The sequence below is a fragment of the Pleurodeles waltl genome, chromosome 11 (assembly GCF_031143425.1).
Source record: "Pleurodeles waltl isolate 20211129_DDA chromosome 11, aPleWal1.hap1.20221129, whole genome shotgun sequence".
Lineage (NCBI taxonomy): Eukaryota > Metazoa > Chordata > Amphibia > Caudata > Salamandridae > Pleurodeles > Pleurodeles waltl.
Window position 1 is genome coordinate 991,333,897 of NC_090450.1, and position 27,753 is coordinate 991,361,649.

A 27,753-nucleotide genomic window follows, 5' to 3' on the forward strand; every position below is an offset into this window, starting at 1 on the left:
AAAGTGTTGACTACTCTGAGGTCTAGGATTGGTCTCAGTGTTTTGTCCTTCTTTGGTATCAGAAAGTACAGTGAGTAAACTCCTGTGTTTATTTGTGTGTTTGGCACTAATTCGATTGCATTCTTTTGCAATAGTGCCTGCACTTCTATCTCTAGGAGATTGGAATGGTGTGTTGTTAAATTTTGTGCTTTTGGTGGTATGTTTGGAGGGAACTGTAGAAATTCTATGCAGTAACCATGTTGGATAATTGCTAGAACCCAAGTGTCTGTAGTGATTTTCTCCCATGCTCTGTAATAATGACCTATTCGTCCCCCCACTGGTGTTGTGTGGAGGGGGTGAGTGACATGTGAGTCACTGTTTAGTAGTAGGGGTTTTGGGGCTTTGGAATCTTCCTCTATTTCTAGGGAATTGCCCTCCTCTATATTGTCCCCGAAAACCTCCTCTATACTGTCCTTGGTAACTGGACGGTGTGGCTTGTGAGGTGCTGGCTTGTGTGCTTTGACCCCGAAACCCCCCTCGAAAGGGCGTTTTACGGAATGAGCTGTAATTCCCTCTGCTCTGCGGGGAGTAGAGTGCGCCCATGGCTTTGGCAGTGTCCGTATCTTTTTTGAGTTTCTCAATCGCTGTGTCCACTTCTGGACCGAACAGTTCTTTTTCATTAAAAGGCATATTGAGAACTGCTTGTTGAATCTCTGGTTTAAATCCAGACGTTCGGAGCCATGCATGCCTTCTGATAGTTACAGATGTATTAATTGTCCGTGCAGCTGTATCTGCAGCGTCCATGGAGGAGCGGATCTGGTTGTTGGAGATGGCCTGTCCCTCCTCAACCACTTGTTTTGCCCTATTTTGGAAGTCTTTGGGCAGATGTTCAATGAGATGTTGCATCTCGTCCCAGTGGGCTCTGTCATAGCGCGCAAGTAGTGCCTGGGAGTTCGCGATGCGCCACTGGTTTGCAGCTTGTGCTGCGACTCTTTTACCAGCTGCATCAAACTTGCGGCTTTCTTTATCTGGGGGTGGTGCATCTCCAGATGTGTGAGAGTTGGCCCTTTTCCTAGCTGCTCCTACAACAACAGAGTCTGGTGGCAGCTGTGTTGTGATGAAAGCCGGGTCTGTAGGAGGCGGCTTATACTTTTTTTCCACCCTTGGTGTGATTGCCCTACTTTTGACCGGGTCCTTAAATATGTCTTTTGCGTGCCGGAGCATACCAGGGAGCATAGGCAGGCTTTGGTAGGAGCTGTGGGTGGAGGAGAGTGTGTTGAACAGGAAATCATCCTCGACCTGTTCTGAGTGGAGGCTTACGTTGTGAAATTGTGCTGCTCTAGCCACCACCTGAGAGTACGCGGTGCTGTCTTCTGGTGGAGATGGTTTTGTAGGATATGCCTCTGGGCTGTTATCTGACACTGGGGCGTCGTATAGGTCCCATGCGTCCTGGTCTTGGTCACCCTGGCTCATGGTGGTGTGAGCTGGGGAGTGTGATGGCGTTTGTGCTGGTGAAACGTTAATCACGGTCGGAGGAGAGGGTGGTGGTGTAACTCTTTTCACCACTTTTGGTTGTGGTGCTTGTTCCGTCTGGAACTCCAACCTTCTCTTTCTCCTAATGGGGGGAAGGGTGCTTATTTTTCCTGTCCCCTGCTGAATGAAGATACGCTTTTGCGTATGGTCAGCATCAGTTGCTTGTAGCTCTTCCTCAAACCTATGCTTCTGCATTTGGGAGGTTAGCGAGTGCTCTTCTGTATAAGAGCCTGAAGCTGGGTCGCTTGCAGTTTGTTTCGGCGTCGAAACTGTGTCTGCGTGTTTTTTCGGCTCCGAGGTGACTTTTTTCCTTTTCGGGGCCGAAACCTCTCGGCGTCGATCTGTTTCGGTGCCGCTGTCTCGGCGTCGAGCCGTGTCCACACCGGCATCTCGGTGTCGAGGCTTGTCTCCAGCACTTTCTCGGTCCCGAGAAGGCTGCGTGCCGGTGTCTCGACCGGAGTCGGACGATCTCGGCACTGTTTGGGCCTTTTTCGGTGCCGACGGTCGGTCACCGATTTTATGGGTTGAGCCATGGCCTGGTGGCAGTGGCGTCCCCTGGGCCTTGTAAATGTTTCTTTGTGTGGTTTTCGACGTCTTACTCACGGTTTGTGTATCGTCGAATCCTTCGGAGTCTGAGTCTTGGATCGAGAAGGTACCTTCCTCTTCCTGTTCCTCGAACTCCCGTCGGGCTGTCGGTGCGGACGCCATTTGAAGTCTTCTGGCTCGACGGTCTCGGAGTGTTTTTCGGGACCGGAACGCACGACAGGCCTCGCAGGTGTCTTCGCTGTGCTCAGGTGACAGGCACAGGTTGCAGACCAAGTGTTGGTCTGTGTAGGGGTATTTATTGTGGCATTTGGGGCAGAAACGGAACGGGGTCCGTTCCATCGGCGTTCTTCAGCACGCGGTCGGGCCGACCAGGCCCCGACGGAGGATCGAAAAATTACCCCGAAGGGCACCGGAGCTCTTCGATCTTCGATGCGGTGTTGAATGTAAGTATGCCGATCCCGAACGCAACAATACCGACGAAAATCTTCCGAAATTAACTATTTTTTCTGTTCCGAAACTCGGAGCGACAGGAACACGTCCGAACCCGATGGCGGAAAAAAAACAATCGAGGATGGAGTCGACGCCCATGCGCAATGGAGACAAAAGGAGGAGTCACTCGGTCCCGTGACTCGAAAGACTTCTTCGAAGAAAAACAACTTGTAACACTCCGGCCCAACACCAGATGGCGAGCTATTGCAGAACATGCGTATCTACAGCGACAGATGCCATCGAACACACCTTTATGTGTGAAACCTGTGACCACCTGTTGAGAGATCACACCCACTCATAGACGACATACCATTCCCTTGGGTGACCCAGACGCAGGGAATAGCCGTGGAGGAACCTGTCATGGAAGCTGACATTCATGCGGCTGTCAGGGACCTGAAGTCCGGTAGGACTCCAGGCCTGGACGGTTTTCTCCTTGAATATTACTCCAAGTTTCGGGGTGTCCTTGTCCCCCATGTGCTCAAGCCCTACATGTAGACTGTCGAGAAGGGATCTTTTTTTAGGGATCTAGACCTGGAGACCACCGTTTTCATTCCTCAAACTAACCTATCTTCACTAAATTGCAGGTCTTTCCACCCCAACTCCCTGATAAACGCTGCTATTAAGAAATAAGTCAAGACCCTAGCACACAGGCTTCAGTTGGTTCTTATCTCCCTAATGCACCCTGGCCAATGCAGTTTGATGCCAGACCGCAGCACCCAACACTGCATATGTCGTCTACACCTCACCCTTGCCCACGCTGGAGACTGGCCTGGAGACATGGCCCTGCTGCTTGTCTAGTTCGAAAAAGTTTTCAACAGAGTAGATCTTGCAGGCTGGCCTGACCCGCATGGGTTTCAGGGCAATGTTTAAGAAAACCTCTCATAAATCACTGATCACCAACAAGAAAGTAGGATACAAAATCAGTGACTTCTTGATAACCAAGACGGCTGAGAATCCCTTTGAGGCCTGGATCGGCACAGCATCTTCTGCCCCACCGTTAGCCATCAACTCTGAGACAATGGTCGCAGTGGCTGTGAAGTCCACTCAGGACACGGAAAGGCCTTGCGTCGACACGGTAGCAACTAATACACTTAATCCGCATTCTAGTAACACAGGCTTAATGATTAACGCAGAAATTCATAACTGCTACCAATTTGACTCATTCTCCACTCTAAACCGTAGCAACTGGAACAATTGGAGTCAGAGTCAGTGCTCCACATAATAATGTACAACCACTGCAAGAGGGAAACAATATTGACTCTATAATGATAGAGGAACATCCATTAATCGACCTCTCAGACACATTTTCAGGCAAACAGGCTGCCAGGGAGGAGTGTCCGGAAACCCTAAAAATAATTTCAAGACCCACCTGCAGCACTAGCTCACCAATGAAGGAAGACTCCCTGTGCCAAATAATGAGTCCAATGACCTCTGATACACAGGTAATTGCAGCCGACATCGCATTGGCCCGTCAAGAGGAAACCAATGCCCCAGTGGACCCTTTTATGGGAGTCAACCTTAACGTGCAACTACCAACATCTAGCGACACAGGAGATTCGTGGAGGACTGTGTTATCAACCATGGATGTGATGTCCGGAGCCATCCACTTTCAAACAGATAAACAAGACACCCAGGTAGAATTACTTGACATCTTGGCAGTGCACATAGTGAGCATCGACAAGAAGCTTCAAGCAATCAATGACTTGATAAGAAGGGCTCAAACCCACTCATATACTCACCAAGTGACAGGTCAGTGTGCCTCTATAAGCGACAATTCACAAAAGGCCACCAAAATTTCAAACAACATCTTGAAAGAAGTAAAGGCACAGGCCCTAAGAACACAAGATCAACTTTTCTGCAGGGGAGATATGGTGTATAAAAACCTTGTGGACAAGAAAATTGCATTCAACGAAGTGGAAAGTCCACACGAAAGCAAAAACCCAATTGTTAAACATTTTCCTAGTCAAGAAAGTACTTAGAGCATAACTGAGGGTAGGACAGGTCTCAGCATACGAGAAATAAGCTCTGCTATGGGCGGGACTGTAGGAACAGCATCCTGGGATCTAGCAGTGCATGAGGCCTCGGTCACAAAAAGGGAAAAGAAACAACAAAGGAAAGCATGGAAGAAGTTTAAGGGGGTCCAGCAAAAAAGTCATTTGCTAAATCCAATGGCACGCAGAGCAAGGAACCAGAGGGGACAGCCAATAGTAACAAGGCAGAAAGTAGGATAATGTCCAGACAGATGATGGAAGTGCAGCCAGATAGAGAGGACAATCCCACGACAGGAGCACCTGCTCCCAGTAGTCAACCAAAACAGCAGCACCAGTCATTTAAGATAAAAATCCCAATTATCAGCGGAGGTCGGGGTGGAAGCCTTACGCAAGGTGAGGTTGCTGTAAGCGAATCCTTGGAAGTGGGACTTACTATTTGTCAGCACCCAGGACAAGGCAATCAGTGGAATAATGCCATGTTAGAAGCCAGCAAATATTGGGAAAATAACCAAAAATATGCAGGTACTGAAAATTGCACAAGCTCACAAAACCAGCTTGTGGGAAACAATAAGCCGATCACCAGCAAGGAACACCACTGTTGGCCAGAGAATTATACAAAAAGCCAGGCTCTAATAGGAGCGCCAGGATGCCAGATATCGCATCAGAATGTGGCTCCGGAAGATAATAAATTATTCTTAATCCCTTGCTACGATTCGAAGTGGGGTTTTGATATTTTAAACAGAGGAACAATAATAAAGCTTATAAATGCAATTCAGTCTCTGGCTCATATCTCCACGACACAACTGATAACTGTGGACTTTACTCCCCATCCGAACGACAAACATAAAGATGCAACATTAACATCCTGGGCCACGTCTGCCATTGTTGACAAAATTCTGGCACATCAAGACACCTTCAGTGCATGGGGCATTGCGCTACAAAAATTAGCACCTCTTCGATACTCCAAACCTTTGCTACTGGAAAAAAGAAGGGGGGCTCGGTGTTAAAAGGAGCGGCTGGAGTTGAAATCTCCCCAAGTAGACGGGAACATTTAACAATAGTAAAGCATCAAAGTATGCTTCATCATGGCACGTACCAACAAGTATTTATTGCTACGCCATTGACTCACAAACAAGTAGAAAGGCAAACCTTAAACGACTATAGCCGTAAACGGTCCTGATGGAAAAACAGTGTAGGAAGTTGGCTCTGTATGCACTATTTCAAAGTAAGGAATAGTATGCACAGAGTCCAAGGGTTCCCCTTAGAGGTAAGATAGTGGCAAAAAGAGATAATACTAATGCTCTGTTTTGTGGTAGTGTGGTCGAGCAGTAGGCTTATTAAAAGAGTAGTGTTAAGCATTTGTTGTACATACACACAGGCAATAAATGAGGAACACACACTCAGAGACAATTCAGACAATTCAGAGACAAAATAGGTTTTTGTTATAGAAAAATATATTTTCTTAGTTTATTTTAAGAACCACAGGTTCAAATTCTACATGTAATATCTCATTTGAAAGGTATTGCAGGTAAGTATTTTAGGAACTTTGAATAATTACAGTAGCATATATACTTTTCACATAAAACACAAATAGCTGTTTTAAAAGTGGACACAGTGCAATTTTCACAGTTCCTGGGGGAGGTAAAGTATTGTTATTTTTAGCAGGTAAGTAAATCACTTACAGGTCTCAGTTTTGGGTCCAAGGTAGCCCACCGTTGGGGGTTCAGAGCAACCCCAAAGTTACCACACCAACAGTTCAGGGCCGGTCAGGTGCAGAGGTCAAAGAGGTGCCCAAAACACATAGGCTTCAATGGAGAGAAGGGGGTGCCCCGGTTCCAGTCTGCCAGCAGGTAAGTACCCGCGTCTTCGGAGGGCAGACCAGGGGGGTTTTGTAGGGCACTGGGGGGGACACAAGTCCACACAAAAAGTACACCCTCAGCAACGCTGGGGCGGCCGGGTGCAGTGTGCAAACAAGCGTCGGGTTCTCTGTAGGTTTCAATGGGAGACCAAGGGGTCTCTTCAGCGGTGCAGGCAGGCAAGGGGGGGGGCTCCTCGGGGTAGCCACCACCTGGGCAAGGGAGAGGGCCTCCTGGGGGTCACTCCTGCACAGAAGTTCCGTTCCTTCCGGTGCTGGGGGCTGCGGGTGCAGGGTCTTTTCCAGCCGTCGGGATCTTAGAGTCAGGCAGTCGCGGTCAGGGGGAGCCTCGGGATTCCCTCTGCAGGCGTCGCTGTGGGGGCTTAAGGGGGACAACTTTGGTTACTCACGGTCTCGGAGTCGCCGGAGGGTCCTCCCTGAGGTGTTGGTTCTCCACCAGTCGAGTCGGGGTCGCCGGGTGCAGTGTTGCAAAGTCTCACGCTTCTTGCGGGGATTTGCAGGGGTCTTTAAATCTGCTCCTCTGTAACAAAGTTGCAGTCTTTTTGGAGCAGTGCCGCTGTCCTCTGGAGTTTCTTGTCTTTCTTGAAGCAGGGCAGCCCTCTGAGGATTCAGAGGTCGCTGGTCCTTGGGAAAGCGTCGCTGGAGCAGGTTTCTTTGGAAGGCAGGAGACAGGCCGGTAGGACTGGGGCCAAAGCAGTTGGTGTCTTCTTTCTTCTTCGGCAGGGGTTTTCAGCTCAGCAGTCCTCTTCTTCTTGTAAGTTGCAGGAATCTAAATTCTTAGGTTCAGGGAAGCCCTTAAATACTAAATTTAAGGGTGTGTTTAGGTCTGGGGGGTTAGTAGCCAATGGCTACTAGCCCTCAGGGTGGGTACACCCTCTTTGTGCCTCCTCCCAAGGGAAGGGGGTCACAATCCGATTTCTAAAAGTTAGAGTCACTTCAGCTCAGGACACCTTAGGGGCTGTCCTGACTGGCCAGTGACTCCTCCTTGTTATTCTCATTATTTCCTCCGGCCTTGCCGCCAAAAGTGGGGGCCGTGGCCGGAGGGGGCGGGCAACTTCACTAGCTGGAGTGTCCTGCGGTGCTGGAACAAAGGGGTGAGCCTTTGAGGCTCACCGCCAGGTGTTACAGCTCCTGCCTGGGGGAGGTGTTAGCATCTCCACCCAGTGCAGGCTTTGTTACTGGCCTCAGAGTGACAAAGGCACTCTCCCCATGGGGCCAGCAACATGTCTCTAGTGTGGAAGGCTGCTGGAACCAGTCAGCCTACACAGATAGTTGGATACAGTTTCAGGGGGCACCTCTAAGGTGCCCTCTGGGGTGTGTTTCACAATAAAATGTACACTGGCATCAGTGTGCATTTATTGTGCTGAGAAGTTTGATACCAAACTTCCCAGTTTTCAGTGTAGCCATTGTGTTTGACAAACTCCCAGACCATATACTCTTATGGCTACCCTGCACTTACAATGTCTAAGGTTTTGCTTAGACACTGTAGGGGCACAGTGCTCATGCACTAGTGCCCTCACCTATGGTATAGTGCACCCTGCCTTAGGGCTGTAAGGCCTGCTAGAGGGGTGACTGATCTATACTTGCATAGGCAGTGAGAGGTTGGCATGGCACCCTGAGGGGAGTGCCATGTCGACTTACTCATTTTGTTCTCACCAGCACACACAAGCTGGCAAGCAGTGTGTCTGTGCTGAGTGAGGGGTCTCCAGGGTGGCATAAGACATGCTGCAGCCCTTAGAGACCTTCCCTGGCATCAGGGCCCTTGGAACCAGAGGTACCAGTTACAAGGGACTTACCTGGATGCCAGGGTGTGCCAATTGTGGATACAAAAGTACAGGTTAGGGAAAAAACACTGGTGCTGGGGCCTGGTTAGCAGGCCTCAGCACACTTTCAATTCAAAACATAGCATCAGCAAAGGCAAAAAGTCAGGGGGTAACCATGCCAAGGAGGCATTTCCTTACAAACAGCAACTGATGACAGCATCTACATATGCTCCTGGAACGCCCACTGTTTGAAACATTTGGTAACCGATGCGGTGGCGCTGATGTTCTACAGCAGTTCGACATTTTCATGTTGCAGGAAACCTGGTGTATGGAGCCGCCTCAAATCTCCGGATACACTGGGATGAATGTTTCTGCAAAACCTCAAAGATTCGGACACCCCAAAGGTGGCCTTTCAACGTTCTGTTCAACTAAAATTAACTGGGTCATCAAACTGATTGATCTTGGAATTGATTGGCTGTCGCCAATAAAGTTGGAACCCCAGGAGTTATCTGGTTTTGACAGAACATTGCAGTTGATTAATGTATATATCCATCCGAATAAAGACCAAAATAGGGAAAACATGGATATATTGTTAAGTATCATAAAAATGCTGCAGAAGCAATGTAAGGATGCTACCTTTATTGTGTCGGGTGATTTCAACATAGATTTGAGTAAAGGCAGTACAAACCATTACCATGGGATCCATCTGAATAAAAGGTTTGAAAATCTCGGCTTGCGTCGATTGACGTCCTTCCCAGGAGACGTTCCATATATACAAGTAACTTTCTTGAGTGATACAAAAAAATCTATAATTGACTTCACATTAATAAGTGAAACTGCACTGCCATCAGTCTCCGCAAGAACACCCAGAGGGCGACCACTTCCCACAACATATTAAGATATGGCACAAATAGAAACGGATACCGTTTGCAAACATAATCTCTGCCCCTGCGACTTATGATAACAAAAAAACTGAAATGGTGGGGGCCGGGCATTGGGAAAGTGATGGAAGAAGTGTATCGCTGTGCAGGGTCAATGGAAGAGCTTAAAGAAAAAATAAGAATGCAGGAACAATCAGAACTGAATCCAGGAGAACGAGTGATGGCTTGGAAGCATTCATGTGATTCACTATTGAACAAATTCCCTATTAAAAATCATCTTCCCATAATGGCAATCGAGGTAAATAATAAGGTTAAGGGTGGTTTTGTAGAGCACCCAGGGTATAATAGAACAATGTGTAAATTTTTAAAAAAACAAGTGTCTAGTGAAACAAAAGAAGTGGCACAGGATATTCGATGGGGAAAGAACCCTGATAAAACAAGGCTTCTCGATCTGAGAGCCAAAAACAAGAAAAATTGCTGGATGGAAAAACAGATACTATGAAAATCTGCAGACCAAGCTCCTTATGTCTAACAAACAGAAGAATAATAAAAAGTTCTGGCAATTGATGAATGGGCCAAGCCAGGGTAATAATAGACATCCGAATGCATGTATAAACCCTGTCACATGGGAAGCCCACATACGAACAATGTATTCACTCCCAGACCATCATGGGAAGGAGGAGGTCGCTCTGGCTGCAAGTCACCACAATCGAAGTATGGATAACTTTGGCTATGGAGTGAAGCTAAAAAAAAGATTCCTCTCTATCTGATACTGAACAAGAATACACTCTAACGGACATAGACATTGAACAGCTGAGAGGCCTCATAAAAAAATTTAAAATTGGAAGGGGCCACCGGTCAGAGTGGGATCCCAAATGCCCTTTTCAGAGGAGATTATACATACTGGGCTTATTATCTGGTGCTGCTCTTTAATGATCTCCAGGGTACAAAGCGGCTTCCAGATGCTTGGAAAGGCAAAATCTTCCACCAGATATTTGACAGGTGCATCTCCCTCAAACTACAGGCTAATAGCCTTGATAGACGTTGATGCAAAACTGTACGCAGCCTGTCTATTGCAACAACTATCGGTATGGATACACGAAAGGCAACTATCACCACAAAGTCAGACAGGCTTCAGAGCTGGCATGGGAGCCTCAACCAATCTGGCAGCACTGGCTCTGCAGGGTACTAAAGCCAGACTAAAGAATAGTCGTATATTTGCATGTTTTATTGACCTGAAGTCCGCCTTTGACCGTGCCCCAAAAACTCGCTTATGGGAAAAATTAAAAGGTTGGGGACTTTCCCAGCAGTCTAATGAACGCAGTGATGGATTTATATTTGGGTACTTGGACGCAAGTTAAAATTGGAAAGGGTGGACAAGTCACTAACACAATTCAAACCGCAAATGGTCTGAAGCAAGGATGTGTACTAGCTCCTATGCTGTTTAATTAATACCTTGAGGACTTGGCCGACGCACTCGCACCCTTAAATAGTCACAGGTTGGTTTTGGCCAGGGAAGGAATAGCATGGCTACAGTATTCAGACAACATAGTTCTACTCAAACACCAGTCGGACTACACTGCACAGTATTGACTCACTTACGACTTAAATTATTAAGCAAGGTCTGGAATTGAACATGAGCAAAACTAAGGTAGTCCGATTGTTTGATACCAAGTTCAAATCTTTTGCGTGGTTTATCAATGGAACACAGGGGGAGGTTGTCCCTGTATGCAAATACTTAGGTTTCACCATTGACCATCACTTGACCTTTAAACCGCAGCTTGCTGCTGCTCAAGCAAAGGCCCAATCATTGACCTATAGATTCAAGGCATGGCTAATGCCCACATTTACTTACGGGGCCCAAATAATGTTGGGTAAGGAAGCAGCTTTCTATAACCGAGTTCAAACGAAGGCTTACAAATCAGTGTTTCAGATCCCACGTTCAGTATCCCCAGCTCAGGTAGACTTAGAATTTGGTCTGAAAAACTATGAGCATCAGAGTAAATGTGCTTATATTAAATTTTGTTGGAGAATGCGAGCAGCAGAGACTGGTACCATCAACAACCTATGCTGGATTGAAATTGAGGAGCAACAGCGTCTTAATGATAAAGGCACATTGGGTCATCACTTAAACAACTCTATTAAGGATCTAGGCTTCAAGAAGCATGGGACATGAGCCCGGGCGAATTGGAGTTTTATCAGAAGGCAAATGCTGCCACTCGGTTACTGTCCTTATCTACTTACAAACATACGCTCTCTAGAAGACGACATGCCTGGACCATATTAACATCATATAAATCTTTACGGGCTCAGGACTATTTAGCAGTACCCTTCACCCAGACACTGAAACATCAATGTATGCTTTTGCGATTTGGTATGATGGAAACCAAAGACATGGTTCCTTCATGGAGACAGCAAGCACAGTCACATTCTTGTTGCCTTTGTGGGTACAAACAAGAGACACTTGCTCATGTTTCTTGTGTGTGTCCGGCATTGTCAGAATACAGGAGAATGTACTTGAAAAACATTCTTAGGTCACTGAACATACGCTCATATAGGCCGGCTGTTATTAGTTGGTTAACTGGTTTCTCAATCCCGTTTCCTTGTCGGGGGACTAAAACCATGGTTCAGGCCCATAACGAAATGGAGAAAATAGCTGAGTAGGTAGTACATAGATTACAACTGGAAGGCATAGTCGCTGTAAAGATATATGGGTCCATGCTGATGAGTACTTAAATGGTAAATCTTAGCATATTGGGTGGACAGAGAAAACAGTGCCAAATTGTAGACTTGAAGGACTAGTGTGCACAATAGGGGGAGTCTTAGATCACTTAGATTGACTAATCAGTTTAAATTATGTTTTACCTGCCTTTATGAACTTGTGTTACTTTAGTAAATAGGATGCACTGTCACTTTTTCATAGATTAAAACAAGTGCTTGAACTTAAGACCAACTAAGAAATGACAAAATCAGTTGAGTAGGTTTATTTATGCATTTTAAGCCTAATATTTTAAGAAATGGATTAGTATTAGGACAAATCAAACCTTTTTATGTGTATTTCAATTTTAACTCAAGAGCACGTTTGAGTGATTATAAGGCACAAATATATGATTAGCGTTGGTTTTAATTAACTTTGCTAATAAACTTATCTACGATTTACGTAGCTTACTCCCATAACAAGCTGACGTTATTGATATTAGAAAGACTGTATTGAGAGTCAGGAGACTTTACTTATCAGCGGTATATCAGTTCAAAAGGATACACAAAGAAAGTTAGAACATGTTGTTTCTATAAAAGCAACAAATAAAAAAGCCGAAATGGGCAGCAAAACACATCCCATGGCACGTTCTTGCTGGACTAAAGACAGCACAAAAAGCAGAAAATCTTCAAAACGTGCTCTGTAATGAATTAATATGGCAGGAACGGCACTTGGATACAAACTTATCCTAGCTTCCGGCATGAACAGTTTTCGTAGATGGATGCCTGGCTGCTATAATGACATCTGCTACTTCAGAATGTAGACTGAAGGGAGTCAACTGTTGCTGTGCTATCCACACACATGGAAGTGTAGGGTGCACAGGCCTGTGTGTAGGGCTCTGGACTGCTGCTGTGCTAGCCACACACATGGAAGTGTAGGGTGCACAGGCCTGCGTGTAGGTCCCTGCACTGCTGCTGTGCTAGCCACACACATGGAAGTGTAGGGTGCACAGGCCTGCGTGTAGGGCCCTGCACTGCTGCTGTGCTAGCCACACACATGGAAGTGTAGGGTGCACAGGCCTGCGTGTAGGGCCCTGCCCTGCTGCTGTGCTAGCCACACACATGGAAGTGTAGGGTGCACAGGCCTGCGTGTAGGGCCCTGCCCTGCTGCTGTGCTAGCCACACACATTGAAGTGTAGGGTGCACAGGCCTGCGTGTAGGGCCCTGCACTGCTGCTGTGCTAGCCACACACATGGAAGTGTAGGGTGCACAGGCCTGCGTGTAGGGCACTGCACTCCTGCTGTGCTAGCCACACACATGGAAGTGTAGGGTGCACAGGCCTGCGTGTAGGGCCCTGCACTGCTGCTGTGCTAGCCACACACATGGAAGTGTAGGGTGCACAGGCCTGCGTTTAGGGCCCTGCACTGCTGCTGTGCTAGCCACACACATGGAAGTGTAGGGTGCACAGGCCTGCGTTTAGGGCCCTGCACTGCTGCTGTGCTAGCCACACACATGGAAGTGTAGGGTGCACAGGCCTGCGTGTAGGGCCCTGCCCTGCTGCTGTGCTAGCCACACACATGGAAGTGTAGGGTGCACAGGCCTGCGTGTAGGGCCCTGCCCTGCTGCTGTGCTAGCCACACACATGGAAGTGTAGGGTGCACAGGCCTGCGTGTAGGGCCCTGCCCTGCTGCTGTGCTAGCCACACACATGGAAGTGTAGGGTGCACAGGCCTGCGTGTAGGGCCCTGCACTGCTGCTGTGCTAGCCACACACATGGAAGTGTAGGGTGCACAGGCCTGCGTGTAGGGCCCTGCACTGCTGCTGTGACAAAAGATCCTCCTGTAGCACCAGCCTGATCGGAGGACGGATGCTCAAGCTCACAAGTTCCAGCTACCACACTCTTCTGGACCAAACAGGTGGCAGTGTTCGGCCAGAATCTGAATGTGGTTGTGGGAGTTGCAGCATAGTTTAGGTTGAGTTTGGTTTGCCTCAGAGTCAGATAAGACAATAGAATCCTCCTCTGGTGGCTACACTCTTGGGAACGTGGAGAACTGTGGCACTGGGTTTGAAGTCGGGTTGGGTGTCAGCCTCTGAAAGGACCCACAGCAGTCAAAATGGACAAACAGTGTCAAGGACAGATATGCTGACTGCTTCCGGACTGGAAGGCTCCTCAGATCCTAGCGTCCAAAGGCATGCCAGAGGGAGCTGGGAGGATGCTGAAAATGTGCACATGGCTTGTATAGGAAGCTGGCTCTTTATATAGTGGACCAAAAAGAACTACATTGTGTAAAGAGTACAAGCAACCCGCAGAGGAATTGCAGACGCACAAATAACATTCCAAATGCTGTCTTTTGTGGGGGGGTGGGCGAGCAGTGTGGCACATCAGAGGGCAGTGCTAAGCACGTATTGCACACACAAAGGGAGTACGCGAGAAATACACAATGAAGAAATCTGACACCAATTTAATAATTTAACATACTTTTATGTACATTTTGATATCAAGATCATCAGAATCGGGTGAGTACTTTGCAAGTTATTAATTGTTAGTGTTTTCAAAAGTTGACAGTGCAAGTTTTGGAGCAGTAATGTTATGCTGTAGGGGAAAAGCATATAATGCACATGGGTACTTAGCAGCGACTTACAGGATCCATCTTCTTGAGTTAAATTAAGTATGGGGAAAGATCCAGAGCAGCACCAACAGGTCCCTTTTGGACCCAAGGAGGCATCTGGGTGCAGAGGTGCTTTTCAGCCTCGTGTGCCCTAATGTTATCCTATGGGAAAGCAACAGACACTGCACACGGGTACTTAACAACGACTTACAGGACTGTTCTTCTAGACTTGAAGTGAGTATGGGGCAAGGTCCAAGGACACACCAACAGCTCACTTAGGGGAGGTCTTGGGCGTCTGGGTGCAGAGGTGTGTTACGGCATTGGGTATCCCATTTACTTCAATGGAGATGGGTCAGGTGAGAAAGAGGCTGCAAGCAGGGACTGGGCAGCCAGTCCGGGGGAACCTACACCGTGACTCGACCCTTAAGATCCTCGGGCATGTAGGAACACAATTGATCCACTTCTCCTTGGGCTGTGGGGCTTGGATGTAGTGGTGTCTTTTGGCACTGGCTTTCGGAGCAGAGGATACGAGCAGTTGGAGGGGCCCAGCAGAAAGAAGCTGCAAGTGCCGTCTGGACATCCACACTGGGAGAACCCAAGGTGGGCTTAGTTTCTGGTGGGCCTGGGAACCACACTGACAACAGTTGGCCCACTTCAGCTCAGGCTAGATGGCTCGGGTGCAGAGGTGATGTCTGGCGGTGGATTTTTAGCAATCCCGGGTATTCACAGTTCTTCTTTGGTTGCCTGCAGATGCAGGAAAGCAGCTCCTCTGCTCCAAGGGAGTTCTTCTTGGGGATTTGTAAGCGTCCCCTGGTTTTGTCATTTGCTTTTGGTCTGGCTCTTTTCTGCCTTTATGATGGACTCTAAAGAGTCTTGTCTGGCTAGTTGGTGATTTCTTAGTGCATGGGCTTTTTTCTGGCAATCCAGTGGAAGTGAAACATTTATTTGGATTTCCCAAACACTACCTTTAAAAGAGCTAGAGGTTCAAAGTGGCCTGACCTTTTTTTCAGTTTTAAATAGCATCGCAATGTATCAGCTCCCACAGGTATTGGTATCCCACTCGAGAAGTCTACTTGAATGAGACTGACACTTGATATGAAATGTACATTAGCTAAATACTATGGAAAGTTTCCTTAACACTACCATTGTTTTCTCTAACATAACACAGAGTCAATAATGTTTATGGCCCCAAATGATTTGTCCACAAGTTGAAAAAGCCGGATAGAGCATTAGTAAGTCACTTTTGGCATGTCAGTGCACCCGTTCATGCCACCCTTTTACTAAAGCAATCTCATGGTTGACATACCTCATATGTCGAGTAAGAATAGAGTTCACTTGATTCCACATGAAAGTGATACGATTGCCCCCAATATTCAGAGAAGTTGTCATCATATTTTAAGTCCCTCTGAACCCCAAATGATCTCAAGGCCTCCTTTTCAATCCGATCCATGTCCTTAGGGCTTGTTTTGTTTGCTCTTTTTTAACATTTAGTTTTTTAATTTTCATAATAAGCAATTATTTTATTTGCAAGCTCGGAGGTGTTGTGTTTTTAATTACCACAAGCACTCTGTATGGTCCTTTCCTCAAGCTCCCAGCATACAAATGTGCTTTACAGTTGCATTTATATATATATATTTTTGTACTATGTTTTGTAGCCACTATTTTCACAATACTTGTAGAGAAATGGCTCCCTGTTGCAGTTACCCCCCACTTTTTGCCTGATACTGATGCTGACTTGACTGAGAAGTGTGCTGGGACCCTGCTAACCAGACCCCAGCACCAGTGTTCTTTCACCTAAAATGTACCATTGTTTCCACAATTGGCACAACCCTGGCACCTAGGTAAGTCCCTTGTAACTGGTACCCCTGGTACCAAGGGCCCTGATGCCAGGGAAGGTCTCCAAGGGCTGCAGCATGTCTTATGCCACCCTAGGGACCCCTCACTCAGCACAGACACACTGCTTGCCAGCTTGTGTGTGCTGGTGGGGAGAAAATGACTAAGTCGACATGGCACTCCCCTCAGGGTGCCATGCCAACCTCCCACTGCCTGTGGCATAGCTAAGTCACCCCTCTAGTAGGCCTTACAGCCCTAAGGCAGGGTGCACTATACCACAGGTGAGGGCATATGTGCATGAGCACTATGCCCCTACAGTGTCTAAGCAAAACCTTAGACATTGTAAGTGCAGGGTAGCCATAAGAATATATGGTCTGGGAGTCTGTCAAAAACGAACTCCACAGCTCCATAATGGCTACACTGAATACTGGGAAGTTTAGTATCAAACTTCTCAGAATAATAAACCCACACTGATGCCAGTGTTGGATTTATTAAAAAATGCACACAGAGGGCATCTTAGAGATACCCCCTGTATTTTACCCAATTGTTCAGTGCAGGACTGACTGGTCTGTGCCAGCCTGCTGCTGAGAGACGAGTGTCTGACCTCATGCGGTGAGAGCCTTTGTGCTCTCTGAGGACAGAAACAAAGCCTGCTCTGGGTGGAGGTGCTTCACACCTCCCCCCTGCAGGAACTGTAACACCTAGCAGTGAGCTTCAAAGGCTCAAGCTTCGTGTTACAATGCCCCAGGGCACTCCAACTAGTGGAGATGCCCGCCTCCTGGACCCAGCCCCCACTTTTGGCGGCAAGTCCAGGAGAGATGATGAGAAAAACAAGGAGGAGTCACTGGCTAGTCAGGACAGCCCCTAAGGTGTCCTGAGCTGAGGTGACTCTGACTTTTAGAAATCCTCCATCTTGTAGAAGGAGGATTCCCCCAATAGGGATAGGAATGTGACCCCCTCCCCTTGGGAGGAGGCACAAAGAGGGTGTACCCACTCTCAGGGCTAGTAGCCATTGGCTACTAACCCCCCAGACCTAAACACGCCCTTAAATTTAGTATTTAAGGGCTCCCCTGAACCTAAGAATTTAGATTCCTGCAACTAACAAGAAGAAGGACTGCTGAGCTGAAAAACCCCTGCAGAGGAAGAACAGAAGACACCAACTGCCTTGGCCCCAGACTTACCGGCCTGTCTCCTGCCTTCCAAAGAAACCTGCTCCAGCGACGCTTTCCAAGGGACCAGCGACCTCTGAATCCTCTGAGGACTGCCCTGCTTCGAAAAAGACAAGAAACTCCCGAGGACAGCGGCACTGCTCCAAAAGAACTGCAACTTTGTTACAAGGAGCAGATTTAAAGACCCCTGCAACTCCCCGCAAGAAGCGTGAGACTTGCAACACTGCACCCGGCGACCCCGACTCGACTGGTGGAGAACAACCAACTCAGGGAGGACCCTCCGGCGACTCTACGACTGTGAGTAACCAAAGTTGTCCCCACTGAGCCCCCACAGCGACGCCTGAAGAGGGAATCCCCAGGCTCCCCCTGACCGCGACTGTCTGAACTCCATTTCCCGACGGCTGGAAAAGACCCTGCACCCGCAGCCCCCAGCCCCTAAAGAAACGGAACTTCTGTGCAGGAGTGACCCCCAGGAGGCCCTCTCCCTTGCCCAGGTGGTGGCTACCCCGAGGAGCCCCCCCCTTGCCTGCATCGCTGAAGAGACCCCTTGGTCTCCCATTGAAAACTGAAGGAAACCCGACGCGTGTTTGCACACTGCACCCGGCCGCCCCCGCGCTGCTGAGGGTGTACTTTTTGTGCTGACTTGTGTCCCCCCCAGTGCCCTACAAAACCCCCCTGGTCTGCCCTCCGAAGACGCGGGTACTTACCTGCTGGCAGACTGGAACCGGGGCACCCCCTTCTCTCCATTGAAGCCTATGTGTTTTGGGCACCTCTTTGACCTTTGCACCTGACCGGCCCTGAGCTGCTGGTGTGATAACTTTGGGGTTGCTCTGAACCCCCAACGGTGGGCTACCTTGGACCAAAAACTGAAACTTGTAAGTGACTTACTTACCTGTTAAAACTAACAATAACTTACCTCCCCCAGGAACTGTGAAAATTGCACTGTATCCACTTTTAAAACAGCTTATTGTGTTTTATGTAAAAAGTATACATGCTAAAGTAATGATTCAAAGTTCCTAGAGTACTTACCTGCAATACCTTTCAAATGAGATATTACATGTAAAATTTGAACCTGTGGTTCTTAAAATAAACTAAGAAAAGATATTTTTCTATAACAAAACCTATTGGCTGGATTTGTCTCTGAGTGTGTGTACCTCATTTATTGTCTATGTGTATGTACAGCAAATGCTTAACACTACTCCTTGGATAAGCCTACTGCTCGACCACACTACCACAAAATAGAGCATTAGTATTATCTCTTTTTGCCACTATCTTACCTCTAAGGGGAACCCTTGGACTCTGTGCATGCTATTCCTTACTTTGAAATAGCACATACAGAGCCAACTTCCTACAATACTCATGAGATGCTGTTCTCGAACCTGCAAAACACCGTGAGCATTAGGTGTTCTGAAATCTTGCTTTTGTTTGAAAAACACGTCTGACACTTTTTTTTTTTAATATCCAGCTCAATCGACATCTCTGCAAGTCCATTTAAACTTCTTATGTTATATATGAATCCAATTTCAGTAATATACAGACCAAATTTACAACTTTTGACGAATTTAGGATGTGAACAGTAACGCCTACGTAAGAAGCAGGTAAGTCACTTTTACTACGGTGCCAATTATTGGCCAGGACTTGTGGATGAGGCAAGGTGAAACGTGCAACCAGGTAAACCTTGGCACAAGTGAAAATAAAAACATATGAAATGTTTTCATAACAGTTATTTCTGAGTAGCAATGATGAAAATTCAAGTCCTAAAGATCTATATGCATGCACCATAAAATTCACAGGTAACCACAAAAACCTCAACAGAGAAGGGGGAAATCATTGGAAAGTGTTCTGCCTTCGTTATGAATAATTTAAGCATTCTAAGAATAAAAAAATGGTTAGAACTGAGTGTTTTAGGGTTAGATTCTGGCCTACAAGATGATACGGTGTTTTAGGAAGTGCAATGTGATAGATTTGGTGTGTTGTTTGGGTGCGACTGAGCTACGCGTAGGGTTCATGTTCTTCTTTGTTTTCGGATACAATGGTCTCTCCATAGTCGCACAGCAATGTAAATATTTCAACATTTTCTATTGTTACACAGATCAAGTGAAAGCATTATTGGGGTTCATTTTTCTTACCTCTATAAATGGTCGTGCCACCTTCGGAGTAATCGTATCAGTGGGAGAAGGTTCCTGAGAAAGGACAACAAACTCCTCAGCTTTAACCCTGAAACCAGAGTCTTCTGGGGGTGAATACACCTCAAACAACTCTTGGATGGTTTGCTGTAATACAGAAAACACCTCTGGATAAAACTTTTGAAGCAATCGAAGCACACAATGTTCGACTTAAAACGTCACTGAATAGTGCCTGGTGCTGCTTTTGAAACTCTTCTATTGTAAATAGGTCTAATTTTCTCTATGACTTAATTTTTTTTTCCTAACAGCAACAGAGGGTCCCAACATAATCAGTTCAGAATGTTTAAGGTGATGTTTTGGGATCTAGCTCACACTAGAGATGGCTTTATGCACCTGGAAGTGAGAACAGATTTGTTGTGCCTCACCCACATATTGAGCTATCTATCATTTCAAAAGTGGTACAAGTTTAGAGTCAATGTTTTTAGTAAAACCCCTCTTTTATTTTTTTTGCAAAGTCCCATGCATGAGACAATCTAGATGCTACTTCACAAACATCACCAAAACATCAGAGCCAACTGAAATGTACCCAAATCTACTTTAGCTGAGCGAGTTCACATCTGAAACAGCACCAATAAGAAAAAGTCTTAGCTGTATTGCACCCATCATTACGAATAGCATTCTCAGCCATCTACAGGAATGCGTTTTTTAATTTTTAAGAGCTTATTTTCTTCAGCCATTCATTCCAGGACACTCAATATCTCTGCATAAATACTGTGGAAACTTAGGACTGTGAATGAGTCTCCTATCCAGGGTGTTGTAGCTAATAATTTCTTCCCATATCCTAGTTGCATCGCTCAAATTGGGAGCCATTAACTGATAGACGTACTAATTAATTGTGCTGTTTCATTGTCTTTTATGATAAAAAAGGGCAGAAACCTTCATAATCTGCCAAAAATGTTATATCTGAGCAAAGAACACCTCAACATATGCTGCTCATCTGATGTTAAATAAAGCTTTGCTTGCGGCAAATCAATGCTTGTTTTACACGACCCAAGCCAAGCAGCAGTTTTTGTGAGGAGCTGCAACTTCCTTGAACTCATTTCCAACAGCTCTAAAGATCAAATAGTCTCTCCTGTATTACCTAATTTAACAATATCCTTATGCCTTACCACTGCCGAATGCTGTTCTCTTTTCTTGCTTGCTGTTGTTACTACCTTACGTTATACTGGGAACCACACTTGTACCACACAGTGCAGCAGTGGTACACAAAAGCTGATGAACGTGCAACATAATTGTGTAAAGATGTATTCCGCACCTGAGATACATGACCTCATTTCGTTGCCTAAGTCTCAATAACAGACGCCACGTCTTTGCTTCCAGAGCTACGTTTGCATTATAAAAGTTTAATGTATACATTTTACAGTTCCTTACGTTCACATTTGTGTACGGTATCTTTATAAGAGGATGAGATAAAGGAAGCAAGAATGTCTGTGCTGAAACAGCTGCCAGTAGAGCAGAACGTACACAGAAATGAAACCTGCCAGGGCTCACTGAGTGTCTGGTTTTTAGACGTTTGACAACAGAAGTACCAGCAGGTAGGGCACAGCTATATAATGTCAACTACATAAAGCACTTGTGACTGCAGTCTCAACAAACATTATTATTTATTTTTAATTTATATTTCTATTATTTACTAATCAACTGTTCTGATATATGTTTTGTTTTTTAGTTGGGATAGTTTTCTTGTATTTATCAATGTATCAGTGTTTGTTACTTTGTGCTTTGCACTGAGCCCCATCGTCCCTGACTAGGCTGCACGTGTAAGAGGTTTAAATATAATTAAATACTGTGGGTTACATAAAGCTAGATCTTCCTATATCCATATTAACTCATGATACCAGGACATCAGACATAAAAAGAGGGATGCATACAACTTCTGAACTAAATTGGACTATCCCTTTATCACACTTAGAAAGAAAAACGAATGCCAAGCACTAAGGCTACACAAATACTGTACTAAAAGCAGATCTTTGTAAAATGTTCCCTTTTCTTCAGCCATTTCACCAAAAACGCCACTGTGAAAGTGACTCAATGTAAGTGATAAAGAGGAGCAAGGCCTCAGTCAAAACCAATGAGAAAATTATTTTTTAATGTTCTTATCTAGAAATGTGTATAGGTAAAAAATCCGCAATACATGAAGCCTGGGCCAGAAGATTCTGACTCGCATGTGTTGAGCGGATGTGGATGGAGACAGACGCTGGCGGTCCAATATTTGAAAGATTTGTTTACCTGGGCTTGTAGGTTGAAGTTCCCAGTGTGTTGCTACAGAGGCTATTTTTGCAACCTGTTGTATTATTTAACAACACTGAGTCCTGATGATGGTCTGACGGACCTTTGACTGCCACTAAAGGCCAAAACTTCGACATTACCTTCTCATTTGACAAGCTGAATTGAAAGTCCAGGATATTGCTTGAACTGGGACTAAAAACCAGGCAATTATTGTGCAGAACTGTGTCATGAGGAGGGTTATAGCTCCATCCTGGATCTGCAGATGGGATTCAATCGTATGATCTAGAGGGGTTATATACAGTTTTGTTGTTTCTGAAATGGACATTTGTTGGAATTGTTGTACATGATTTTGAACTTCCTGAATCCTATTGAGTAATATATTGGATTTTAACAGTACGGAGTTGTCTTATTCATTAATTGAAGACTGTATAATATGTACACATACTATATCTAAATAATTCCTCTGGGAGCACTTTTAAGTGAGACATGGTCCAGAAGGCTGGCACAAGGAGCCTGGGTGAGAAGTCTAACTCCTAACTGGTAGTTACAATGCACTGAAAATTGGAATATATAAGCTGATTCATGCACAGTACACACAGAACTGGTACTTAAAATTAGAGGGCTTTGCTTCTTCTGCAGGTGATGAAAGAACCATTTCATTCATGAAGACGCATCTCTATGACCTCTCCTTACCTGTGTTAAAAACGCAGTGGAGTAATTATTGCCTTGAGCTGCGACTTCCCTGATTAGGTCTTTGGTGCCATTTTTCAGAAGTTTCTCTTCGATGGAATTGCCACTTACGAGCCTGGTGAGGCAAAGGAGTGTATGAAAAAAGGAGGGCTTAGTACAAAATAAAGCTCAACCTGGCTGTGAGTCCAGAGGTCTATGACCCCACAAATCAAATCACGGATAAAGAGATCAAATCTGAATAACCACGACTTGAGCAGGAAATCTGCATAATTATTTGAATCAATAAAGCTATGAATGCACCTTACAAGCAATTTTCTAGAAACAGTTGGCATTATAAATTACAATCTTAAGCCCTAAACTAAACAAGGATAACATTAGATTTAACAATACAGAAAAACGCCTCTGGTATAAGCGGAATACGACATACATAAAAGCTTTTATTGTTTCTATTCCTGCAGGGCTCAGGTTGATCAAGGTCACAGGCGTGCATCACCTCCTCTGAAAGGATCGCTGGCTCACCAGCTTCACACACACTGAGCTCAGCCCTTTTACACTAGGCCCAGTGCTTCTGCTCCTGGGACTGAAGTGTGCCTGGCCTTAACCTGCTGGGGCTCTGCACTTGCAATCTGACAAGCCCTTGGTGGACATTAACTATAAACGCTGTGCTTGACTATCGAAGGGAAACAGACTCCAAGAAACCCACAATGAGAAAAAAGCAGGCCTTTCTCTTAACCTGCTTTGCTCAGTTGCAAAAAAAAACAAAAAAAAAAACTATTTCATGTCCAGACAATCAGTACTACTTTAAACTGCTTTTCCCCCCACTATTTATTGTTAAGCGGCCTTAAACTAAGTGTTACCACTAAACATGATGGAATAAAAAAAAGATTCTGGAGATGACAGAGCGTGAGAAATGTCACAGCTCCATTTTAATAACACAGAGATGTCTCATTACCAATGCTCATGTGGGTAAGGGTCACCTCACCTGAAAACTTTTTATAATAAACGCAAAGCAATTTCACCTCCATCTAGCAAACGTATGCACAGAATGTGAAATCATCTGCGAAAAGAGGTTTATTAAAAAATGGAGATTCCACCTGCAGCATATATCAAATCTGCCGTGTTCTCAGCAAAGTCCAATTTCCTATAGAATAATTTAAACTGATACAAGGATAATTTATCTTTGCCCAGGTAAAAAAAAAAAATTACCACAGTGCAAAGAGATTTGCAAATTTACATTTCTTACAGAGGGATTTGTTGCAAGGCTGCCTAGTAAGGACAGTTGTTCTAAGACTTATATACATTTTACATCACACTGAAAAATGACACACTGCTTGTGATGCTGTCGGGAACCTGCAATGGTGCTTTAAAGACAAGGGGCTCCTGGTCTAAATATGGCCACTAAGGGTTGGTCTTGGTTTTCCTCACTCTGAATAACCTTAGCTTAAAAATGTCAGTTTCTTGTTGACACTAAATTAACATCCCTTCCCACCAGCTGTTGTACAGTTTGAGCGTTCTCCATTCATTAGGTCAACCTTACCTGTAGATGTGAACATCCTTGCATCGTCCAATCCGATCACACCATTCCTGAATCTTTGAGTCCATCACTGGATTCAAGTCATTGTCGTAGAAGACAACAGTGTCGGCAGCCACCAGGTCTGCCCCGGTGGCGCGACTGTGCGTGGAGAGAAGTGCGCAGAAGTAGCGCCTGTTACGATTGAAGCTTTTTATGAGGTCCTTGACGAAATACGGAAAGAAAAAACAAAAGTATGAAATACTGAAAAAGAAAACAATATTTTACCGTTTCACCCAACACTGCTTTTAAAAGTCAACTTCACTGACATCTACCAACAGTTTAACAACAGGGAGCCTCCATAGATGCACCTGATTAGAGGTATCTAAGATTGTCAGACCGCAGTTTTGCTGCGATACCTTATTTTAAAGTAGCCAAGCAGAGAGGAAGCTCTTTCCATGTTCTGGGTAAAGGCCTATGGAATATACTACAGACCAGCTTGCGAAGCAACGTCAGCTATCTCTGTTTCAGAAAGCAGCTTAAGACCTGGCTGTTTTGACTATCTTCTTGCTGTCTGCATTTAGGGCACTGAGTAACCTTTTTCGAGGCAGCCACGTGCAATATAAACCTGCATAACATAACCCGATTTAACTATGTCTACCATCAGAGGAGGGGGAACCTGGGAACACTAGAGTGCAGTTTAATTCTATTCACATTCACTGAAGTTGTATTTTGTCTTCGTCAAAACATCTGCTGAGGCAACATTTTGTTTCCTTTTGACACAGGCTATGGATAGCATGGTACTCAACTCTGAATGGTAAATATACATCTATATAAAATCATCCACCAGAAACATTAAACTTACAGGTAAAACTATCTTCTAAGCACTTAACCTACATAGATTAGCAAGCTCACAATACAGTATTAACCTGTCAATATTTAGCAGGAGGCAAACACTGAGGAATAAGCACTCTCCTGAATTTCAGCATCCTGGTCAGAAAGTATTTTCACCTAAGACCCTAAAAAAAGATAGATGAACATGGATTAACAGATAAAGAATAAGAGGTCTTGGGTTTCACAAGGACAAATATATTGTTCCGGAGACTTCCATAAGGAAAAAAAATCATCAAGTAAACACTGTGCATGGGAAAGCCTACTTATAAAGGTGCACCCTTTGTCTGGAGATTAGATGTGTGGCACGTGTTCATGGAGTTTGTTTTAAAAATATTGTTGATTGGAGCAAAAATGACCATGTATGACATTCTCTGGTGTGTCCCATCTCCTGGAGTGTAAAGTGATGCAAACAGTGTTTTTTTGTTGCATGCTCAAAACTGAGCAAAAGTGTCTGAAGTAAGAGGGAGAACTTCAGTCATCCTCACAAGAAAAGGTTTTCACTTCTTGAACTGAAGCTTTGTGTGCTATTAAATTGCTTCATGCTTCTCATGAACTTTACTTTGATTCTTTAATGGAAAGGTTTTTAGCTACTAACCTCAACTAGTATTGGGTTATTCAGTTTCCAGCTGTTTAACCATTGGCTGTGCCTTTGTGATTTCAGTGTGACATAGGTCTGGGTCGGGGGTGAGAGACTGCCATGGGATGGATCATTGACTGGCACTGGTAGCGTCAGTGTCAGCATAGAATGAAACAGAGATGACCTTGGTGCATGATTTAGAGTGTGGAGGGAAGGGTACTCTGCCACAGTAGAATACCCTTTCTGTCGTCCTGAAGGTCTGCCCCCTCATTTAAAGCCAGGTGGACCTTCAACAGGACAGAAGCAGAGACTTCTTCGTCTCCACCAGTGACATGCTCCTCTGATGGCTTGACTGAGTAAGGGCCGCTGGAGGTTTTACCATCTGTCAGCCCACATCAGAAGGCGTGGAAAGAAAGGAACTGACATCAGGAGCACGCAAGAATTGTGCTCACATGAGACTTTACTCTATCACTTCCGGGTCCACTTTGCTGCCTGGGGAGTATTCTAAGGTGAATAATCTGTGGTTATAGTATCCATCAGAATTTTGTCTTGCGCTTGAAGTACCTGTGAGGAACTGTATTCAATTTTCCTTCTTTATGTGGAATATTGTGATTATGTGGTGTGTCAAGACCAGACCCGCCTTCCTCTCAGCAGGAAGGAATTCAGAATTGGCGCAAGGGTTCTGAGTGTAATACAATGATGTGCAAGGGTTTCTCTATTTGTAACTAACGCCACTGCTTAGTGAGGTCCTTTAGATGCGTTCTGATTGCTAAAACCAAAGCAGGGGTGAGCAGCATGACCTCAATGTGCAGAGGCAAGAAGTGTAAAGCTACTGAGGTGGTCTGCAAAAGTGATTGCTTAAATAGTTTTAGAGCAACCCAACTCCAACAACTGTCTTTTTTCTATGGCTTCTTAAGGGGGTTCAGTCTTGGTCAGAAGAAAGCTGGGAGTAGGATGATATTAGGGCCAATATGGGTCTCTACTAACAAGCAGACAGCAATAATTCAGAGCCTGAATGGTGAGCATACAGAGTTAAGCTGCAAGTTTGTCAAATTCATGGTGCATGCTACTGGTATGCCGGTCTCAAAATCCTGACCACAAAATTTCTTCTAAATCCGTTTAACGTGTTTTGTAAATCTAAATCTTGTTTAAAATGAACAGATTATGTACATCTAATCAACACTGCAATCTTTTGTTTTTAACAATGAACATTGAATGGACAAAATGCAAAACGCAGTATGATTAAACAATAACTATTGTTTTTAATCCAGTTTCTTAATCATTTATTTTTGGAACAGTGTTTAATCATTTGCTTGTTTGTTATGCCTTTTACTGACTTTGCAATAAAATATTGAGACTGATATAAATATTGAAGTTATAAGTGAAAGTATTGATTCTTGTCTGACGGTGTCTAAGGTAACTCATAAGTAGTCCAATCTAGTCCGAGACTGAAACACCTCTTTGCTTTGTTCATCGAAAACCCCATTTCTGACAATAAGAGACTTGTACTGTGCAGACCTTCCACAGTTTATCTAGGTGATAACGAGAGAAGCTAGTTGTCTTTACTAAGGTAAACCACATCCTGAGAGCCGAGGGCATTATATTCCAACAAGAGGGGACATGTACAATGAAGAACGACAGTCTTAACTTTTTGTTTCCGTATTTGTTCAACTTCATAAGTTCTCAAACATAAGAGCCAGTACCAAGCATTTTAGACCGAGAACGTAATTAAGTATGTTTTTTGGCTAAGCTCTTCTCTCAGTACATCCTCTCATTCTCCCTTTAGAAGAATTTCGAGACCCTCTTTCGTCAAGAATGTTTACACACTTAAATCATCCTTTCCCTATAAACCAACTGATTTAGCCAGTCGTTTGAATCAAGAACCTGCAAGAGACGTACTAGCATTGTTAGCAGCCAAGAAACTGAATAATAAATTCCCGTGCCCACATTTCCCACGCACTCCAAGGGCCATATCCTGACGCTTTTCTAATCAACATCACCAACAACCCAATGCAAACCACCGATACCCGTTGCCTGGACTGGACCGACCTCTCTACACCCACCTCCCTGCTCAGCATCTTCACAACACACTAAGGTCATCCCAAAAAAAGACAAAACCTTACAAAGTTTCAAGGACCTCTCCATTGACCCCCTATTTTGACTGATCTTGCCCAGTCAACTTCATGTCAAACCCCCCAGCAACCTTCTAAACAATTTTTACAAAAAAATTGGAAAACCATGTGAACATCCGTGCAGCAACTAAAACATGCAAGTGCAAGTCATAACCTTGAGTACCATGGTA

At 45.1% G+C, this 27,753-nt stretch overlaps 1 protein-coding gene across 8 annotated transcripts in view; it reads right to left on the reverse strand.

The window, feature by feature from the left end:
* The window catches only part of EP400 (E1A binding protein p400), a 601,391-nt gene that overhangs the window by 227,258 nt on the left and 346,380 nt on the right, over positions 1-27,753 (reverse strand). For all 8 annotated transcript variants that reach the window (XM_069215336.1, XM_069215331.1, XM_069215335.1 and 5 more), the window contains 3 exons: positions 24,008-24,204; positions 22,474-22,585; positions 19,495-19,638 (listed from right to left, as the gene is read on the reverse strand). In XM_069215336.1, coding sequence (XP_069071437.1) covers positions 19,495-19,638; positions 22,474-22,585; positions 24,008-24,204 — 453 coding nt within the window. The remainder of the gene's footprint in view (positions 1-19,494; positions 19,639-22,473; positions 22,586-24,007; positions 24,205-27,753) is intronic.